Genomic DNA, 15,020 nt, shown 5'->3' on the forward strand with positions numbered 1-15,020 from the left:
TTTATTAAAAAAGTGGTGCGTGATAGGGAAATTTCATGGTGATTTTCATGATCAGTAGCCCAAAATTCATAAAGACACCTAAAGGTATTCAGGAAGCAAAATCTTTGTTTTCCAGTGTTATCACAATCAGACAGTATAGGCAGAATTGAGAGCAACTGGAATCACATAGTAAACTGACCTAGCTTCTTTGCTAGTGCTAACCGAGGTACAGTATACAGCTAGTATGTCAGCTTGCTGGGTTGGAAAACAGACTCCTATACAGTATAATTTCTGTGCACCCTTTGCTTTAATGATTTTCAGGAAAATACATTTTTGCACCCAAATCCAATTGAATTGTAAAAAAATTAAATGGCTGAGACTTAAGATAATCACTATTGATTTACTTGGATTAAAAAAGGAGATATTTCACATGTCTAGTAATCCCTGTTAAATTCTTTATTAGTACATTTTGGAAGATTAGCGGATAATATTTACAATTGCCCAGTTAATTCATGGGTTTTTGATCCTCTTTTTGCAGTACCTAGATTTAAAAATTAAGAATTCCTCTATGTAGAGTTTGTGATTTGGCAAGTACAGTAGGATTAGTATATAATTCATTGTATTACATTCTTCACACATTATATGGGCAGGTATGGAACATGACAGGATTATCACAGAGTTACAAAGCTTTGAAACAGGTCCTTTTCCTCAGTGAGTCCATGCTAACCATCAAATACCCAATTACACGAACCATTCCCTGGTCCATTTTATGCTCTCCAGATTCTAACATAACTACCATAACTTGTATACCGGAGGCAAATTACAGCTAACGCACATGTCTGAAATGTGGGAGAAAACCAGAGCACCTGTAAGAAATCCCCACGGTCACAGAAAGAATGTGCAAATTCTACATGAACAGCACTGGAGGTCAGGATTGTACCCAGGTCACAGGAGATATGAAGCAGCTGCTCTTCAATTTGTTGTATGTCCAATATAAACACACTGGATAATGCGTTGTAAGAACAATACTCATTAGCTTAGGACTTTCATATCCTACTTCCCTGCCTTTCACCTTATCATGGCACGGGAATGGGCTGAATTAATCAGAACCAAATTATTTGAGTGTCCAGGAGTTGTGGTAATAACCATACAAGCCTAATTTATTGTCATAAAATAGAAAGCATAAATAAACCACACAGAATGCTACGTAGCAAGTCATAAAGATTTCCACAAAGATTTCTGAGCTCATGATTCTTAGTCACCACTTGATTGTTGCTGATGTTGGGGGAGATCCACATTCCGACTCGCTCATGAGGCACCGATCACAATCTCCAGTCCCAGCTGAAGTCCAACAAAGCTGGGAAAGGCCCACCCATAAATACAAATTTCACAAGTGCAGAGACGCAAAGAGACAGACAAGCTCCTCAATCTTTTTTCTCAACACAGCCTGTTTTTTTCCCCCAAACATACCATGTGTCCATTAACACAATCATCTTAAATCAATCCTCATTCATACCTGGACGCACAACATTCCCTTGGATTTACAAAAGGGCATTAATGTTTACATATAAGCGAGAAGCCCAAATCCAAAAAGAATCCATCAAGCCAACTATCAAACCACTTGACAGACATTCACTTTTTAATAATGCCCATGACTAAGAAAGAATCCAGCTAAGATTAACAAACATTCTACAGGCATTAACAGTGTTAACTCACTGAAAGACATCACTCACTAACAAACATGTATACTGCACATGCTATGAGTTCAGAAAAAGTTAAGTGCTCTTTGGACCTGACAGACATTCATTGTTTTACAAAGTTTAATATGATACACGAGGGCATGGCAGTTAGCTTAACTTTTTACAGCGCCAGCAATCGGAAGTTTGGTGTTCAATTCCTACAAATGCCTGAAAGAGGTTTGTACATTCTCCCCATGAACGCTTGGGTTTGTTCAGGGAGCTCTGGTTTCTTCCCACATTCTAAAGACATATGGGTTACAGTTAGCAAGAGTGAGCATGATACATTGGCGCTAGAAGCATAGTGACACTTGCAGGCTGCCCCCAGCATATCTTCTGACTGTTGGTGTTGATGCAAACAACAAATTTCATGGTATGTTTTGATGTACATGTGACAAATAAAGCTAATTTTTATCTTTCTCTTCTGTTTTTGCCTCCATTTTCCTTCATGTTACCCTCTCCTTTTTTCAGATCTGGTGAAAACAGTCACTGACTAGAAATGTTAACTTTGTTTCTCTCTCTCTCTCAAGATGTTGCCTAATGTGGTGAGTAAAGTAGCATTTTTATTTTCTATTCCATACTTTAATTGTTTTAGCATAATTGTAGCACCTTACATCATCTTGGGCCACTTCACTATTTAAACCAAAGAAACTAACCAGAATAGAGCATGAGTTTCTCATTCTTGCACACTCAGGATACCTTATTATCTCGGGTATCTTAAGTCAAGATTTTATGGAATCTTACAGGAAAGGTACAAATAGAGCTTGAGACTGTGGATGCTGGAAATCTGGAGCAACATGCTAGAAGAACTCGCAAGTTTAGAAGCATCTATGGAGCAAAGTGGACAGTCAGTATTTTGGCTCAAGACCTTCATCAGGACTGCTATAAAATAGAGCTGGCATTATATCTCTGGGATACCTCAAAGCAGCATCGTCTGTAATGAAGTACAGACACTTTTGAAGGGGACAAGTTAACTTCCAACATAACAGTGACGAATTCTTGAATTATAATGAATTTTGAATGTGGAAAGGATGTTTCCTATGGTGGGGGAGTCTAAGACCAGAGGACACAGCCTCAGAATAGAGGGGATTTCTTTTAGACTGGAGATGAGGAGGGATTTCTTTAGCCAGAGAGTGGTAAATCTGTGGAACTTGTTGCTACAGGCAGTGGTGGAAGCCAAATATTTAGGTATATTTAAGGCAGAGGTTAATAGATTCTTGATTAGTCAGAGCATGAAGGGATACGGGGAGAAGGCAGGAGAATAGGATTGAGAGGGAAAATGGATCAGCCATGATAAAATGGCGGAGCAGACTCAATGGGCCAAATGGCCTAATTCTGCTCCTATATTTTATGCTGTTATGGTCTTTTTATAACTGAGAACCTGACAGCATGTACTTGTGCCTCTTGGATGTGCCAATGGTTATCAATCAAGGATGGGAAGATTGAAAATGAATCACCTCAGTGTTACTATTGGAAGTGTCACTTTCACATTTTCTGTTTCCCTTACTGGAGGAAAAGCTCGAGCACAAGTCATTTTAAAGAATTATTTAGCACAGCCAGCTATTTTCCCCCCAGTATAATACGGATTATCCAAAACTTTATTGACTGAAAGGAAAATCAAGGTGAAACACATAATGAATCTAACAAGTGTTTTTATGAGTGTTTTATGTGTTGTTACTGACTAAGCCATGGGCTAAAACCTGGGGATTAGGTTAGGCTAAATAGCTGTTTGCTCTCTGGGGTATAATAATTACCTCCTTTGTTGCTGTAAATTGACACATGTTCCTTCATTAAATAGCTTTGATGAATCTCACTGAAATGTGGATTTTCACTGGTATTTTATCTGTGAGGAGCAGGCTTATCCACAACTTGAGCCGTTAGCTTCATATCAGTTTACTGTGTTTAACGCACTTCCTTGTATATCCCCAAGCCCAGCTACATTAGCAGGCATTGTGGTTATGCAAGCCAAGGAAGACCTGGTGAGAGTTTGGACAAAGAAATGTAGAAATTGAAATGAAGTTCATGAGACAGGAAGCTATTCATGGGAACTGCAAAGGTCAAATTATTACTATACTGAAAATAATAACTCATGATTATAATGTATTTTAAAGGAAGGAAATTGCCATCCTCAGTACAAATCACCAATAATTATACCAAAGCTTGAGCTAATGGATGCATGAGCACATATTTATCCCATAATGTTTCGAAAATGTGTGTGCCCTTTCAAAAGATTGCAAATAATATAACCTGCACATTCCTCTGAGTTAAGAACAAGGGAACTGCCATGTTAAAGCAAGTAAAAAATTAAATGGAGAGAGGTAAATTTAAATAGAGCAAACTCCCTTTAATTGCAGAGGTACCCTGAGATGTTTAATAAATACACATGCTTACAGTTCAGAAAGATCCCATTCAATTCCTCAGCAGAAACAGCTTTATGAAATATTTATGTAATTTTGTCTTTTGATTTTAACCATTTTATCTAATAAAACATTTTGCCCTAAATACCCTCAGAAAAGAAATCAATATTGGTCGGAAGAGGATCTCAGATTAACAAATCAATCAAGGGATGGCGCCTTTGACAATGGGACTCTGCTTTGATATGGCGCAGGAACAGGAGATGGATTACATGATCAAAACACAAAGCTACGAGTTTTGACTGCAAGGCAAGAGTGCTGTTAGCTAAAAGGCAAGATGATGTCAAAAGGCACCAAGCCACTCTGACTGCCATCCCAGCAGCCTCCTCCAGATATAAAAGGTAGCCATAAATCAGCAGTACTAATGGCGCTTGTTAATGGGTTCTTTTTCCTTTACATGATGGCAATTAAGTCAATACTAAGCAAATAGGATCTTTAACTACATATTTGAATAAATTGTTGTACATTAACTACTATGCAGTGGATTAGAAATATCTTTTTAGTTACAACAATCAGAGAGCAGTGGGGTTTTAAAGGGCAGGGGTGCATTTTTCCTTTATGCTGATGATATTCATTTCTCATTCAAAGCTAAAGCACACAGAGAAAAAAAATTCACCAGTTCTATGGCTAATATTTCCCTCAATCAACATCAGTAAGACAGATGTGATCACTAACATAATTCCTGTGTAGGATCCAACTGTGCACAACTGGAGGACCATACATCTAGACTTAAAAGTAAAATATTTCACTCACTCCATAATGTTCTAGGATATGCACCAGGTACATGGATTTGTTCTTTCACATTCATCTATTCACTGAATTCTGCAAGTTTCAACAGCGGTCAGAAAACAAGCAATTAAGAGACACAAATACAGCTTCAGATAAAAACCTGCACCTCTGACATTAGAAACAGCAGCAGGATATCCAATTTTAAAATGATCAATTAGGATACTGCTTTAGGATGAAGGGTAAAGATTTCTCAGGTCAACATTCCTCATTCCTCAAAAGTAAATTAAAAATTACTGCTCGTGGGTTTTCATGATTCAGGAAAAGGAAGCCTAAAGCAACAGAAAAAACACATCAGACTAAAGTTAATCATTTAGGGCACATGTTAGCCAACCTAGCTAGATCAAGTGAAACAAACATTTGGCCAGATGTCTACTGTAGGAGGAAAATGTTTTCTTAGACAAATACTTTCAAAAACTATCTAAAAATAGCCATGAGTAAACTTTATGAAGAAAGGTATGGAGAGCAGTTCAGCGCAAGGGTTAGCGCAATGCTTTACAGCACCAGCTGCAAGATTGGGATTCGATTCAACCAAGGTGTTTAGTATGTTCTCCCCAAGGGTTTCTCCAACTTCCTCCCATATTAGCAAACTGTGGGCATGCTATGTTGACGATGGAAGTATGACGACACTTGCAGACTGCCCCAGCACATCCTTGGACTGTGTTGGTCATTGATGAAAACAACACATTTCACTGGATGTTTCGATGTTTCAATGTACATATGACAAGTAAAGCTAATCTTTAATTTTATTCAAAACTGTAACAGAGACTGTGGGATGGGATAGTCATGCAAAAAGAAAGTGGCAACCTAAGGTAATTGCTGGTTTGGGGACAGGTGGGTGAGGAAGACTGTAATAGAATTGGAAGCTTTGTGAAAGTTAAAGGTGTATGGAAAGGTAGAGAGATTTTGAGTGATATCAGCGAGGAATAATCAAGAGAATGGAAAGCAAGGAGAGGGATATAGAAACCTGGAGGTTACACTATTGGATTAGTATCCAAGGCATAGATTACTGATCTAGAAAATAGAGCTTGATCATTATTACACTGGCCAGCAAATTTACATTCTATTAAACTAAGTCTGGAATAAAACATATTACTATCAGTAGCAGTGACCATGTAACTACTTCAGTGATGTTCACTAATATCCTTTCAGGGAAATCTGCCCTTGTCACACAAACTTTACAATATAGCTGACTCTACCTTCTAAAATGGCAAGCCGTATAGTCTACAAAAATGGGTAATAAATAATGATCTAAATATAAAGGTTTAATTTATTTGTCACACATACATTGAAATTTGCCGTTTGTGTCAAATCATATCAGCATTGTGCTGGGCTGCCTACAAGCATTGCCATGCTTCCAACACAAATGTAACATGCCCAAAACTCACTAATTATAACCAATATATCTTTGGAATGCGAGAGAAAATCAGAGCACCTGGAGGAAACCCACAGGGTCACGGGGAGAACGTACAGGTTCCTTACGGACAGCAGTGGGAATCGAACCCCAGTCTTACAGCTGCCGTTGTAATAGTATTATGTTAACCGCTACACTACCATGACACTCCTAGCTAGTGTAGCTACATGAATGAATAAACCAACACTGAACCAACAAGAATCCAAATTAAAGTACTTAAACAATATTTAAACATGTAGGAAAACAAAGCTGGAGATTTGGAATCATTGGTTAAAATAGACTCACGACATAATGGCAGGTAAGATTACCAATGCAAGGCCTGGACTGATAATATATGCGAGAGACTGGCATAGACTGAAAAAGATCAAGATGACAAAGTGCTAAAATACTTACTCAGTTTTCAGGTGGTCTTGGATGCCATAACCTTACAAGGGCTGTAGGACAGAGAGCTAAAGTTGGTACCAATGGAGAAATGCAGCAGAAATACAGTCAGCAAACAGGCAGCAAATGCATGAAAGGCAACAGAGATTTGCATTTGACAAATCTTGAGAAAGTTCTGATAGACGTCAGAATAGTCAGCAATTAACCCATATTTTTGGAGTGTATAAGGGTTCAGTAGCTTTATAGAAGATACTACAGTACAGAATTGGACAGACTATTCAGCCCATGATGTTGTTACAATTTATATAAAATGGACTCCTCCTGTGTTTCATCCATTTCTCTCCATTCCCTTCATATTTGAGCGTCTATTTTTAAGGATGGTGCTGGAGCAAAGTTTCATCGATGTGGCTTGTGGATTCTCATTCACGTTCATGATGTGTTCTGGTTTCTGGATGCTCTTTTTTTGTTGCTAGTTTAGACTACTTTGAATTGGAGTGTGCTACAGATAATAAACATTGAGCTGAACTAAACTATGCCTTTTGATTTTGTGTTTTATATCCTGTGTTTCACTTGTTTTCCTAGAGCCGTTTGCATGATTTTTTTTGCACGTGGGGGGGGCGGGGTTTAATGTTTAACGAATTTCATGGTTCTTCTTTGTTTTGTGGTTGTCTGTTAGGAACACTAATCTCAGAGTTGTATCCTGGTAATAAATGTACTTTGAATCCTTGAATTAGCTTGTTAAATTCTATCAAACAGCCTGCTTCCACTGCTACCCTTAGCAATGTATTCCTAGCACCTACCACTGTGTAAAATACTACCCCTCACAACATTTTTAAACCATCCATCCCCACCCCTTAACCTTAAAAGCTTGTCCTCTTGGTGTTTGACATTTCTACCCTGGGGAAAGACAATTCTAACCTAACCATACCTCTCATAATTTTAAAAATCCTCAGACTCCCTAGGGACAACAACCCCAAGTTTGTCTAACCTTTTAACTCATACCCTCAAATCCAGACAGCATCCTGTTAAACCTCTTCTGCACCTTTTCCACAACCTACACATCTTTCCTATAACAGGGTAACTAGAACTACATACAATACTCAATGCCTGATCTGACTAAAGGTTATTTAAATACCTCCTCACCCCCATAACTGATAATATGCACTGGAGTTTATAGGCAAAGTAAGTCATCATAACTGGCTAATTAAAAGAATTAGATGTTGCACATTACAAACATGTTTGAGATGAGTTGAGAAGCAAGATCCAGGGCACGCAGTAAATGCGGAAGTCACACATTTTACCGTTTATTATATCCGTTAAACTTTTTAAAATAAAACTGTGGTATGTTGAACATGTCAAAATCCTACAGTAAAAAAATTTATTGGGAAATTAATCTCTTTGTGGTGATTTTGAAAGGAATGTTTAATCAGACAAAACACATTGAAAATCTTTGATTCTTGACATTCGTTCTAACTACAAGAACAGGGACTCTGGTTTATTCGCCTAAACGACAACACCTGCCTACTCAGTTTTACTTCAGAAAGCCCATACTTGCATGGTTGCATTTTACATGGATAATACCTTGCCTTAAGAAGGAGGCAAAGTGATGTCAAGTGAAGGCAGTATGCATTTTTTTTGTTTATATAAAATATTTAAGACAATTTCTAGTCTTTTAGCTGAAGGCAACAGACCTTGCAAATTCCCTAGATAACACACAAGCCTCGTTGCAAGTTGAGAACTACACAGGAAATTGTGGGTTCAAAACCCATTTCAGAAACTCAAACACAAAAATCTAGGCAGAAACGTTTATCCAGTATAGAGAGCTGCAACACCAGTGGAGATGTGATGTTAAACTAAATCCCTGCCCGAGTGAATATTAGAGATCCTACTGCATTCTTTTCAATAAACTCCAGTGTTCTTCATTATTTAACTCTGAATCAAAACACTGAAAATAGATTATCTGGTTATTATTTCACTGCAGTTACTGAGATCACAAGCATGTCTAAATCGGTAGCCATTTTTCATTCACTGCAATAGTGACACATTTTACAAGTACTGAAATTGGTTATAAAGTATGTTTCAGGGCAGAGAACGGCTACCATCCATCCAGTTCATGAATGTAACTTTTTAAATGCAAGTTTCTCCTTGACTTTCTTAACTGCATGTTAAAACAAAGAGAAATCAAAAATTGCAGATGCTGAAAATCCAGAATAAAAACAGAAAATGCAGTAAAACTTCAGCAGCTCAGGTAGCATCTCTGGAAACAGAAATAAGCAAAAATTTCGCATCCAAAACTCCTCATTAAAATTCAGAAAGAGGGATACAAGTTACTCTAGGTATCAGCGAAAGTGGGTAGGGCAATGGACAGAAGAAAGGGGATTTCTCTCTGAAGATACTATAAAATGGTAGTTACAATACAGATTAAGCTTTATATAATATAAAGTGCTGATGTGTAGTCTGTATAAAATATCAAAAATACTACACCTTCTACAAAATCATTCTCGCTGTAGATATGCTTCTGTGTTCGACTATCCTGTTCATCATCATCATCATTAGCTTCCTCTTCCTCAGGGTTATTTAGCACCTCCAGGCCAGCTTCAATGGCCTCAGCAAAGTCATCCCTGCGATCTTTCCTCACCACTTTCTCCTCAGGGTGCCGGGTCAGGCCCATCTCCAGCTGGTACACTTTATTCAAAGTAAAGCTTTCAAAAGGCACCACAGCATACTCACTGGGCACCCGGGCACCCATGCTAACCTCAGCCTTGTCAATCTGAGAGTGCAGGAATTCCAGCAGATCGTTGGGCAGGTTCTCTTTGCTGCTCTGTGCTCCTCCCACGTTTTGAGATGGACCCTTTTTCTCTTGTACGTTTTTCAGCTTCTCACTCATTTCCTGCAGCTCCTTCTTCAGCTGGGTGATCTGCCGTTTAAGGCTTGCGGCACGAGTCAGGTAATGTTCCTCCTGTTCCTGAAGGAGAGCCTGATAGTACTCTTTACCATACTGTTTGCCTGGAACACCGAGGAGGAGTGCATCGTTATCTGGCCGAGGGGTGCATTCCAACAGGTATAGTAGGGAGATGAGACTGAAGAATAGAGCGAGGCCAAGCAGCAGACGCCTCGTCCAAACTTTGATCAGAAGGCTTCGGCGAGGCATTACTTCAAGAATTATGGCACACTATTGTAAAGATCATTCCAGTCTATCTAGCTTCAAGATATCCATGGAGAAATTTAAGGTACACAATGCAGTGGGTCCAATTCTGTTTCCTCCAAGTTAACAACAGTAGATGAGTCGAATGGAGATTTAACGCCTGTTCTCACTGGTTGGGCAGTATGATGAATAAAAGAGTTTTCAGCCAACTAGAATTCAGATGATTTAACAGTGCTTCAGTACAAATTAATCTTAGTCGTGGTTTATCTCTGCTCTGAAATGGAGTTGTAGTCCATTCCCAGTGAGGTCCTTTTTGGAAGCTGATGAATTTTCAAGGGCTGACGCCAGTTCTGTTTCATTGGCATTAAACCTATAGCCTATCTGCTTGAAGTTGAAGGCAGCAATTTCCAGTGAAGTTGGGCGCCCATCAGGCTTCATGCAGGCAAGGCAAAGCTTAAAGGATAACTATTGATCAAGAACAGGCTACTGAGTAGTTTAATGCAACAATTAAGTCAGAGCAAACTATGGTTTGTAAAGCAGCAAAAGCCTACTGAAAACACTTAATAGTTTCAGTTCACCAGATGCCATTATGACGAAAAGATAAAGAACTTCACAGTGTTCGTCAAACCACGTTGATTCTTCCATTAATTATTCTCAATATCACAGTAGGGTGTTGCTGGCTGTCTTTACCCCGGATTTAGTTTCAGGCTCAACATGAATTATTGCCTGTCTCCTAAAAAGGACAGAGAAGAAAAAATAGGTTTAAGCATAAATTAGGTAGAGAAAGTTCTCTGAAGTATAGAAAATAACATGCACACTTTGACCACCTTTAATGACTCAGTAACACTTAACTAACAAACAATTCTATTTACAGACTTTTAGAGATTTAAGGATCAGTAGCATACTTTGACAAAATAGAGGCAAGATAAGAATAATCAGCATTTATACAACCTTAATACCCTTAATATGCTAAGTATTAGAAAGCGCTTCATTATAGAGTAATCACACAAACTTTGACTCAGAACCATTTAGAAAGGTTAGGATTGGTGGTCATGTTTTTAAATTTTAGTGATACAGCACGGTAACAGGACCTTCCAGCCCAATGAGCTTGTGCCACCCAATTATACCATGTGACCAATTAACCCACTAACCTGCATTTCCTTGGAATGCCGGAAGAAACTGGAGCAGGTGGAGGAAATGCACATGGTCATGGAGAAAACATACCAACTCCTCACAGACAGCAATGGTGATTGAACCAAGGTTGCTGATGCTGTAATAGCATTGCATTATCCACTACATTACCATGCCACTGCTGATTTGGAGTCACCTGGAGGGGAGACAGGAAGGGGCTTAAGAGGCTAGACTACTGAATGCATGACCCTAATGGTGTAGTAATGGAAATCAGGGATGCACAATAGATCATAGTTGGTGGATTGGTGGATCATAGATATGATCACAGATATCTTAATGAGATCCGGATAAAGATGTAAGGAGGGACAAAGCTATGGAGAAATTTGAGCATAGGATCAAAACCAAGAACTGAAGGATCCATGTTCTAACTTCTGGAAAACATTATCGTTTACAAGCAAAAACAATCATTATTGGAATGAAACATTTTCATAATATACCTACAGCAATAGGAATAGCATCAATAAAACACAAAGTTTGTAGAATACTGATTTGTAAGAGACTTGTACAATACTGTTAAATTATGGACAAATCTAAGCAGGCAGATATATAATGAACTGTCCGATTGCACAGGATATCCTGATAGACTCCAGTCTGTACACAACAAGATGAGTTTAAATGCCAGAATCCAAAGCAAAAGCATATACCAGAAGAGGTTTCAACTTTAACTATTTATCCTGTATTGAACAAAATTTTTGACAAGATTTTATTTGCTGAGGCAAGTTAGATTTTCTCCTTCAAGTTTACTTCTAAGCAAACAAATTCCTCCATTCACAAGGTATCTCCAAACCTACAAACATCTGAAAAGACTGGAGCTCATCCTGCATACCGACATCAGACTCAGAGGGTGAACTTAAATCATCTTCCTACTATAGTCATGTGAAGGTCAGCAATCAGTTAAGAAATGCAGCTACAAACTCCAACATCTCAGTCTCAATCATGGTTTTGCAGCTTGAACAACAATGTTCCTGCTTATTCATTCCTGTTTTTTTTAACCCAGTAATGCCTTAGTTTTGCAATCCAGGGCTGACAGGACAAAGTATCCTCGTATTAATAGTAGAAACAAGTTCAAGATAGGAACAGTGAAGAACTTCATCCCATCAAGTCGGGATGTTAAGTTGAAATTGTACAAGATGCGAGTGAGGCCTAATTTGGTGGATTGTGTATATATATGGTCACCTACCTATAGGAAAGATATCAATATGATTGAAAGAATGCAGAGAAAATTTACAAGGCTGTTGTAAGGACTTGAAGACCTGAGTTGTAGGAAACGGTTGAATAGGTTAGGACTTCCCTGGAGCATAGGAGAATGAGGGGGGATTTGACAGAGCCATACAAAATCATGGGATAAATTTTCTCCACTGAGGTTGAGTGAGACTAGAACCTTAACCTATAATAGGTTAAGGGTGAAAGGTGAAATATTTAAGAGGAAAATGAGGAGGAATTTCTTCACTCAGAGGGTGGTGACAGTGTGAAACAAGCTACCAGCTAAAGTGGTGAATATGGGTTAAATTTCAATAATTAAAATAAGTTTGGATAAGTACCCAGATGGGAGGGGTCCAGGTGCAGGGTAACTAGACTCAGTAGAATAATAGCAACACACATCAAAGTTGCTGGTGAACGCAGCAGGCCAGGCAGCATCTGTAGGAAGAGGTGCAGTCGACGTTTCAGGCCGAGACCCTTCGTCAGGACTAACTGAAGGAAGAGTGAGTAAGGGATTTGAAAGTTGGAGGAGGAGGGGGAGATCCAAAATGATAGGAGAAGACAGGAGGGGAAGGGATAGAGCCAAGGGCTGGACAGGTGATAGGCAAAAGGGGATACGAGAGGATCATGGGACTGGAGGTCCGGGAAGAAAGACGGGGGGGGGGGACCCAGAGGATGGGCAAGGGGTATATTCAGAGGGACAGAGGGAGAAAAAGGAGAGTGAGAGAAAGAATGTGTGCATAAAAATAAGTAACAGATGGGGTACGAGGGGGAGGTGGGGCCTTAGCGGAAGTTAGAGAAGTCGATGTTCATGCCATCAGGTTGGAGGCTACCCAGACGGAATATAAGGTGTTGTTCCTCCAACCTGAGTGTGGCTTCATCTTTACAGTAGAGGAGGCCGTGGATAGACATGTCAGAATGGGAATGGGATGTGGAATTAAAATGTGTGGCCACTGGGAGATCCTGCTTTCTCTGGCGGACAGAGCGTAGATGTTCAGCAAAGCGGTCTCCCAGTCTGCGTCGAGTCTCGCCAATATATAAAAGGCCACATCGGGAGCACCGGACGCAGTATATCACCCCAGTCGACTCACAGGTGAAGTGTTGCCTCACCTGGAAGGACTGTTTGGGGCCCTGAATGGTGGTAAGGGAGGAAGTGTAAGGGCACGTGTAGCACTTGTTCCGCTTACACGGATAAGTGCCAGGAGGGAGATCAGTGGGGAGGGATGGGGGGGACAAATGGACAAGGGAGTTGCGTGGGGAGCGATCCCTGCGGAATGCAGAGGGGGGGGAGGGAAAGATGTGCTTAGTGGTGGGATCCCGTTGGAGGTGGCGGAAGTTACGGAGAATAATATGTTGGACCCGGAGGCTGGTGGGGTGGTAGGTGAGGACCAGGGGAACCCTATTCCTAGTGGGGTGGCAGGAGGATGGAGTGAGAGCAGATGTACGTGAAATGGGGGAGATGCGTTTAAGAGCAGAGTTGATAGTGGAGGAAGGGAAGCCCCTTTCTTTAAAAAAGGAAGACATCTCCCTCGTCCTAGAATGAAAAGCCTCACCCTGAGAGCAGATGCGGCGGAGACAGGGTGAGAAGAGGAATAGTCCAGATAGCTGTGAGAGTCAGTAGGCTTATAATAGACATCAGTGGATAAGCTGTCTCCAGAGACAGAGACAAAAAGATCTAGAAAGGGGAGGGAGGTGTCGGAAATGGACCAGGTAAACTTGAGTCCATTCGTCCCCCCATCCCTCCCAACTGATCTCCCTCCTGGCACTTATCCGTGTAAGCGGAACAAGTGCTACACATGCCCTTACACTTCCTCCCTTACCACCATTCAGGGCCCCAAACAGTCCTTCCAGGTGAGTCAACACTTCACCTGTGAGTCAACTGGGGTGATATACTGCGTCCAGTGCTCCCGATGTGGCCTTTCATATATTGGCGAGACCCGACGCAGACTGGGAGACCGCTTTGCTGAACATCTACGCTCTGTCCGCCAGAGAAAGCAGGATCTCCCAGTGGCCACACTTTTTAATTCCACATCCCATTCCCATTCTGACATGTCTATCCACGGCCTCCTCTACTGTAAAGATGAAGCCACACTCAGGTTGGAGAAACAACACCTTATATTCCGTCTGGGTAGCCTTCAACCTGATGGCATGAACATTGACTTCTCTAACTTCCACTAAGGCCCCACCTCCCCCTCGTACCCCATCTGTTACTTATTTTTATGCACATATTCTTTCTCTCACTCTCCTTTTTCTCCCTCTGTCCCTCTGAATATACCCCTTGCCCATCCTCTGGGTCCCCCCCCCTTGTCTTTCTTCCCGGACCTCCTGTCCCATGATCCTCTCGTATCCCCTTTTGCCTATCACCTGTCCAGCTCTTGGCTCTATCCCTCCCCCTCCTGTCTTCTCCTATCATTTTGGATCTCCCCCTCCTCCTCCAACTTTCAAATCCCTTACTCACTCTTCCTTCAGTTAGTCCTGACGAAGGGTCTCGGCCTGAAATGTCGACTGCACCTCTTCCTACAGATGCTGCCTGGCCTGCTACATTCACCAGCAACTTTGATGTGTGTTGCTTGAATTTCCAGCATCTGCAGAATTCCTGTTGTCAGCAGAATAATAGTTTGGCTCAAACCAGATGGGCTGAAGGACTTTTTTTCTGTAGTATGACTCTAAAACTATAACACCATATGATGAGAGGAGATAGATTTGTACCTTAATTTCATCAATACAAATTGTCTGTACCTTTTAATATTTTTGCCCAACAAAAATCAATTTCA

At 40.5% G+C, this 15,020-nt stretch overlaps 1 protein-coding gene across 5 annotated transcripts in view; it reads right to left on the bottom strand.

The window, feature by feature from the left end:
* Positions 1-15,020, bottom strand: part of csgalnact2 (chondroitin sulfate N-acetylgalactosaminyltransferase 2) — a 73,493-nt gene that overhangs the window by 25,946 nt on the left and 32,527 nt on the right. For 3 of the 5 annotated variants that reach the window (XM_063070534.1, XM_063070531.1, XM_063070533.1), the window contains one exon: positions 9,195-10,588. In XM_063070534.1, coding sequence (XP_062926604.1) covers positions 9,195-9,861 — 667 coding nt within the window. In that variant the 5' untranslated portion in view covers positions 9,862-10,588. Of the gene's footprint in view, positions 1-9,194; positions 10,589-11,006; positions 11,183-15,020 lie in introns of all 5 variants that reach the window. The other 2 variants (XM_063070530.1, XM_063070532.1) reach the window with 1 other exon arrangement.

This window comes from Mobula hypostoma, chromosome 18, assembly GCF_963921235.1.
Source record: "Mobula hypostoma chromosome 18, sMobHyp1.1, whole genome shotgun sequence".
Taxonomy (NCBI): Eukaryota; Metazoa; Chordata; class Chondrichthyes; order Myliobatiformes; family Myliobatidae; genus Mobula; species Mobula hypostoma.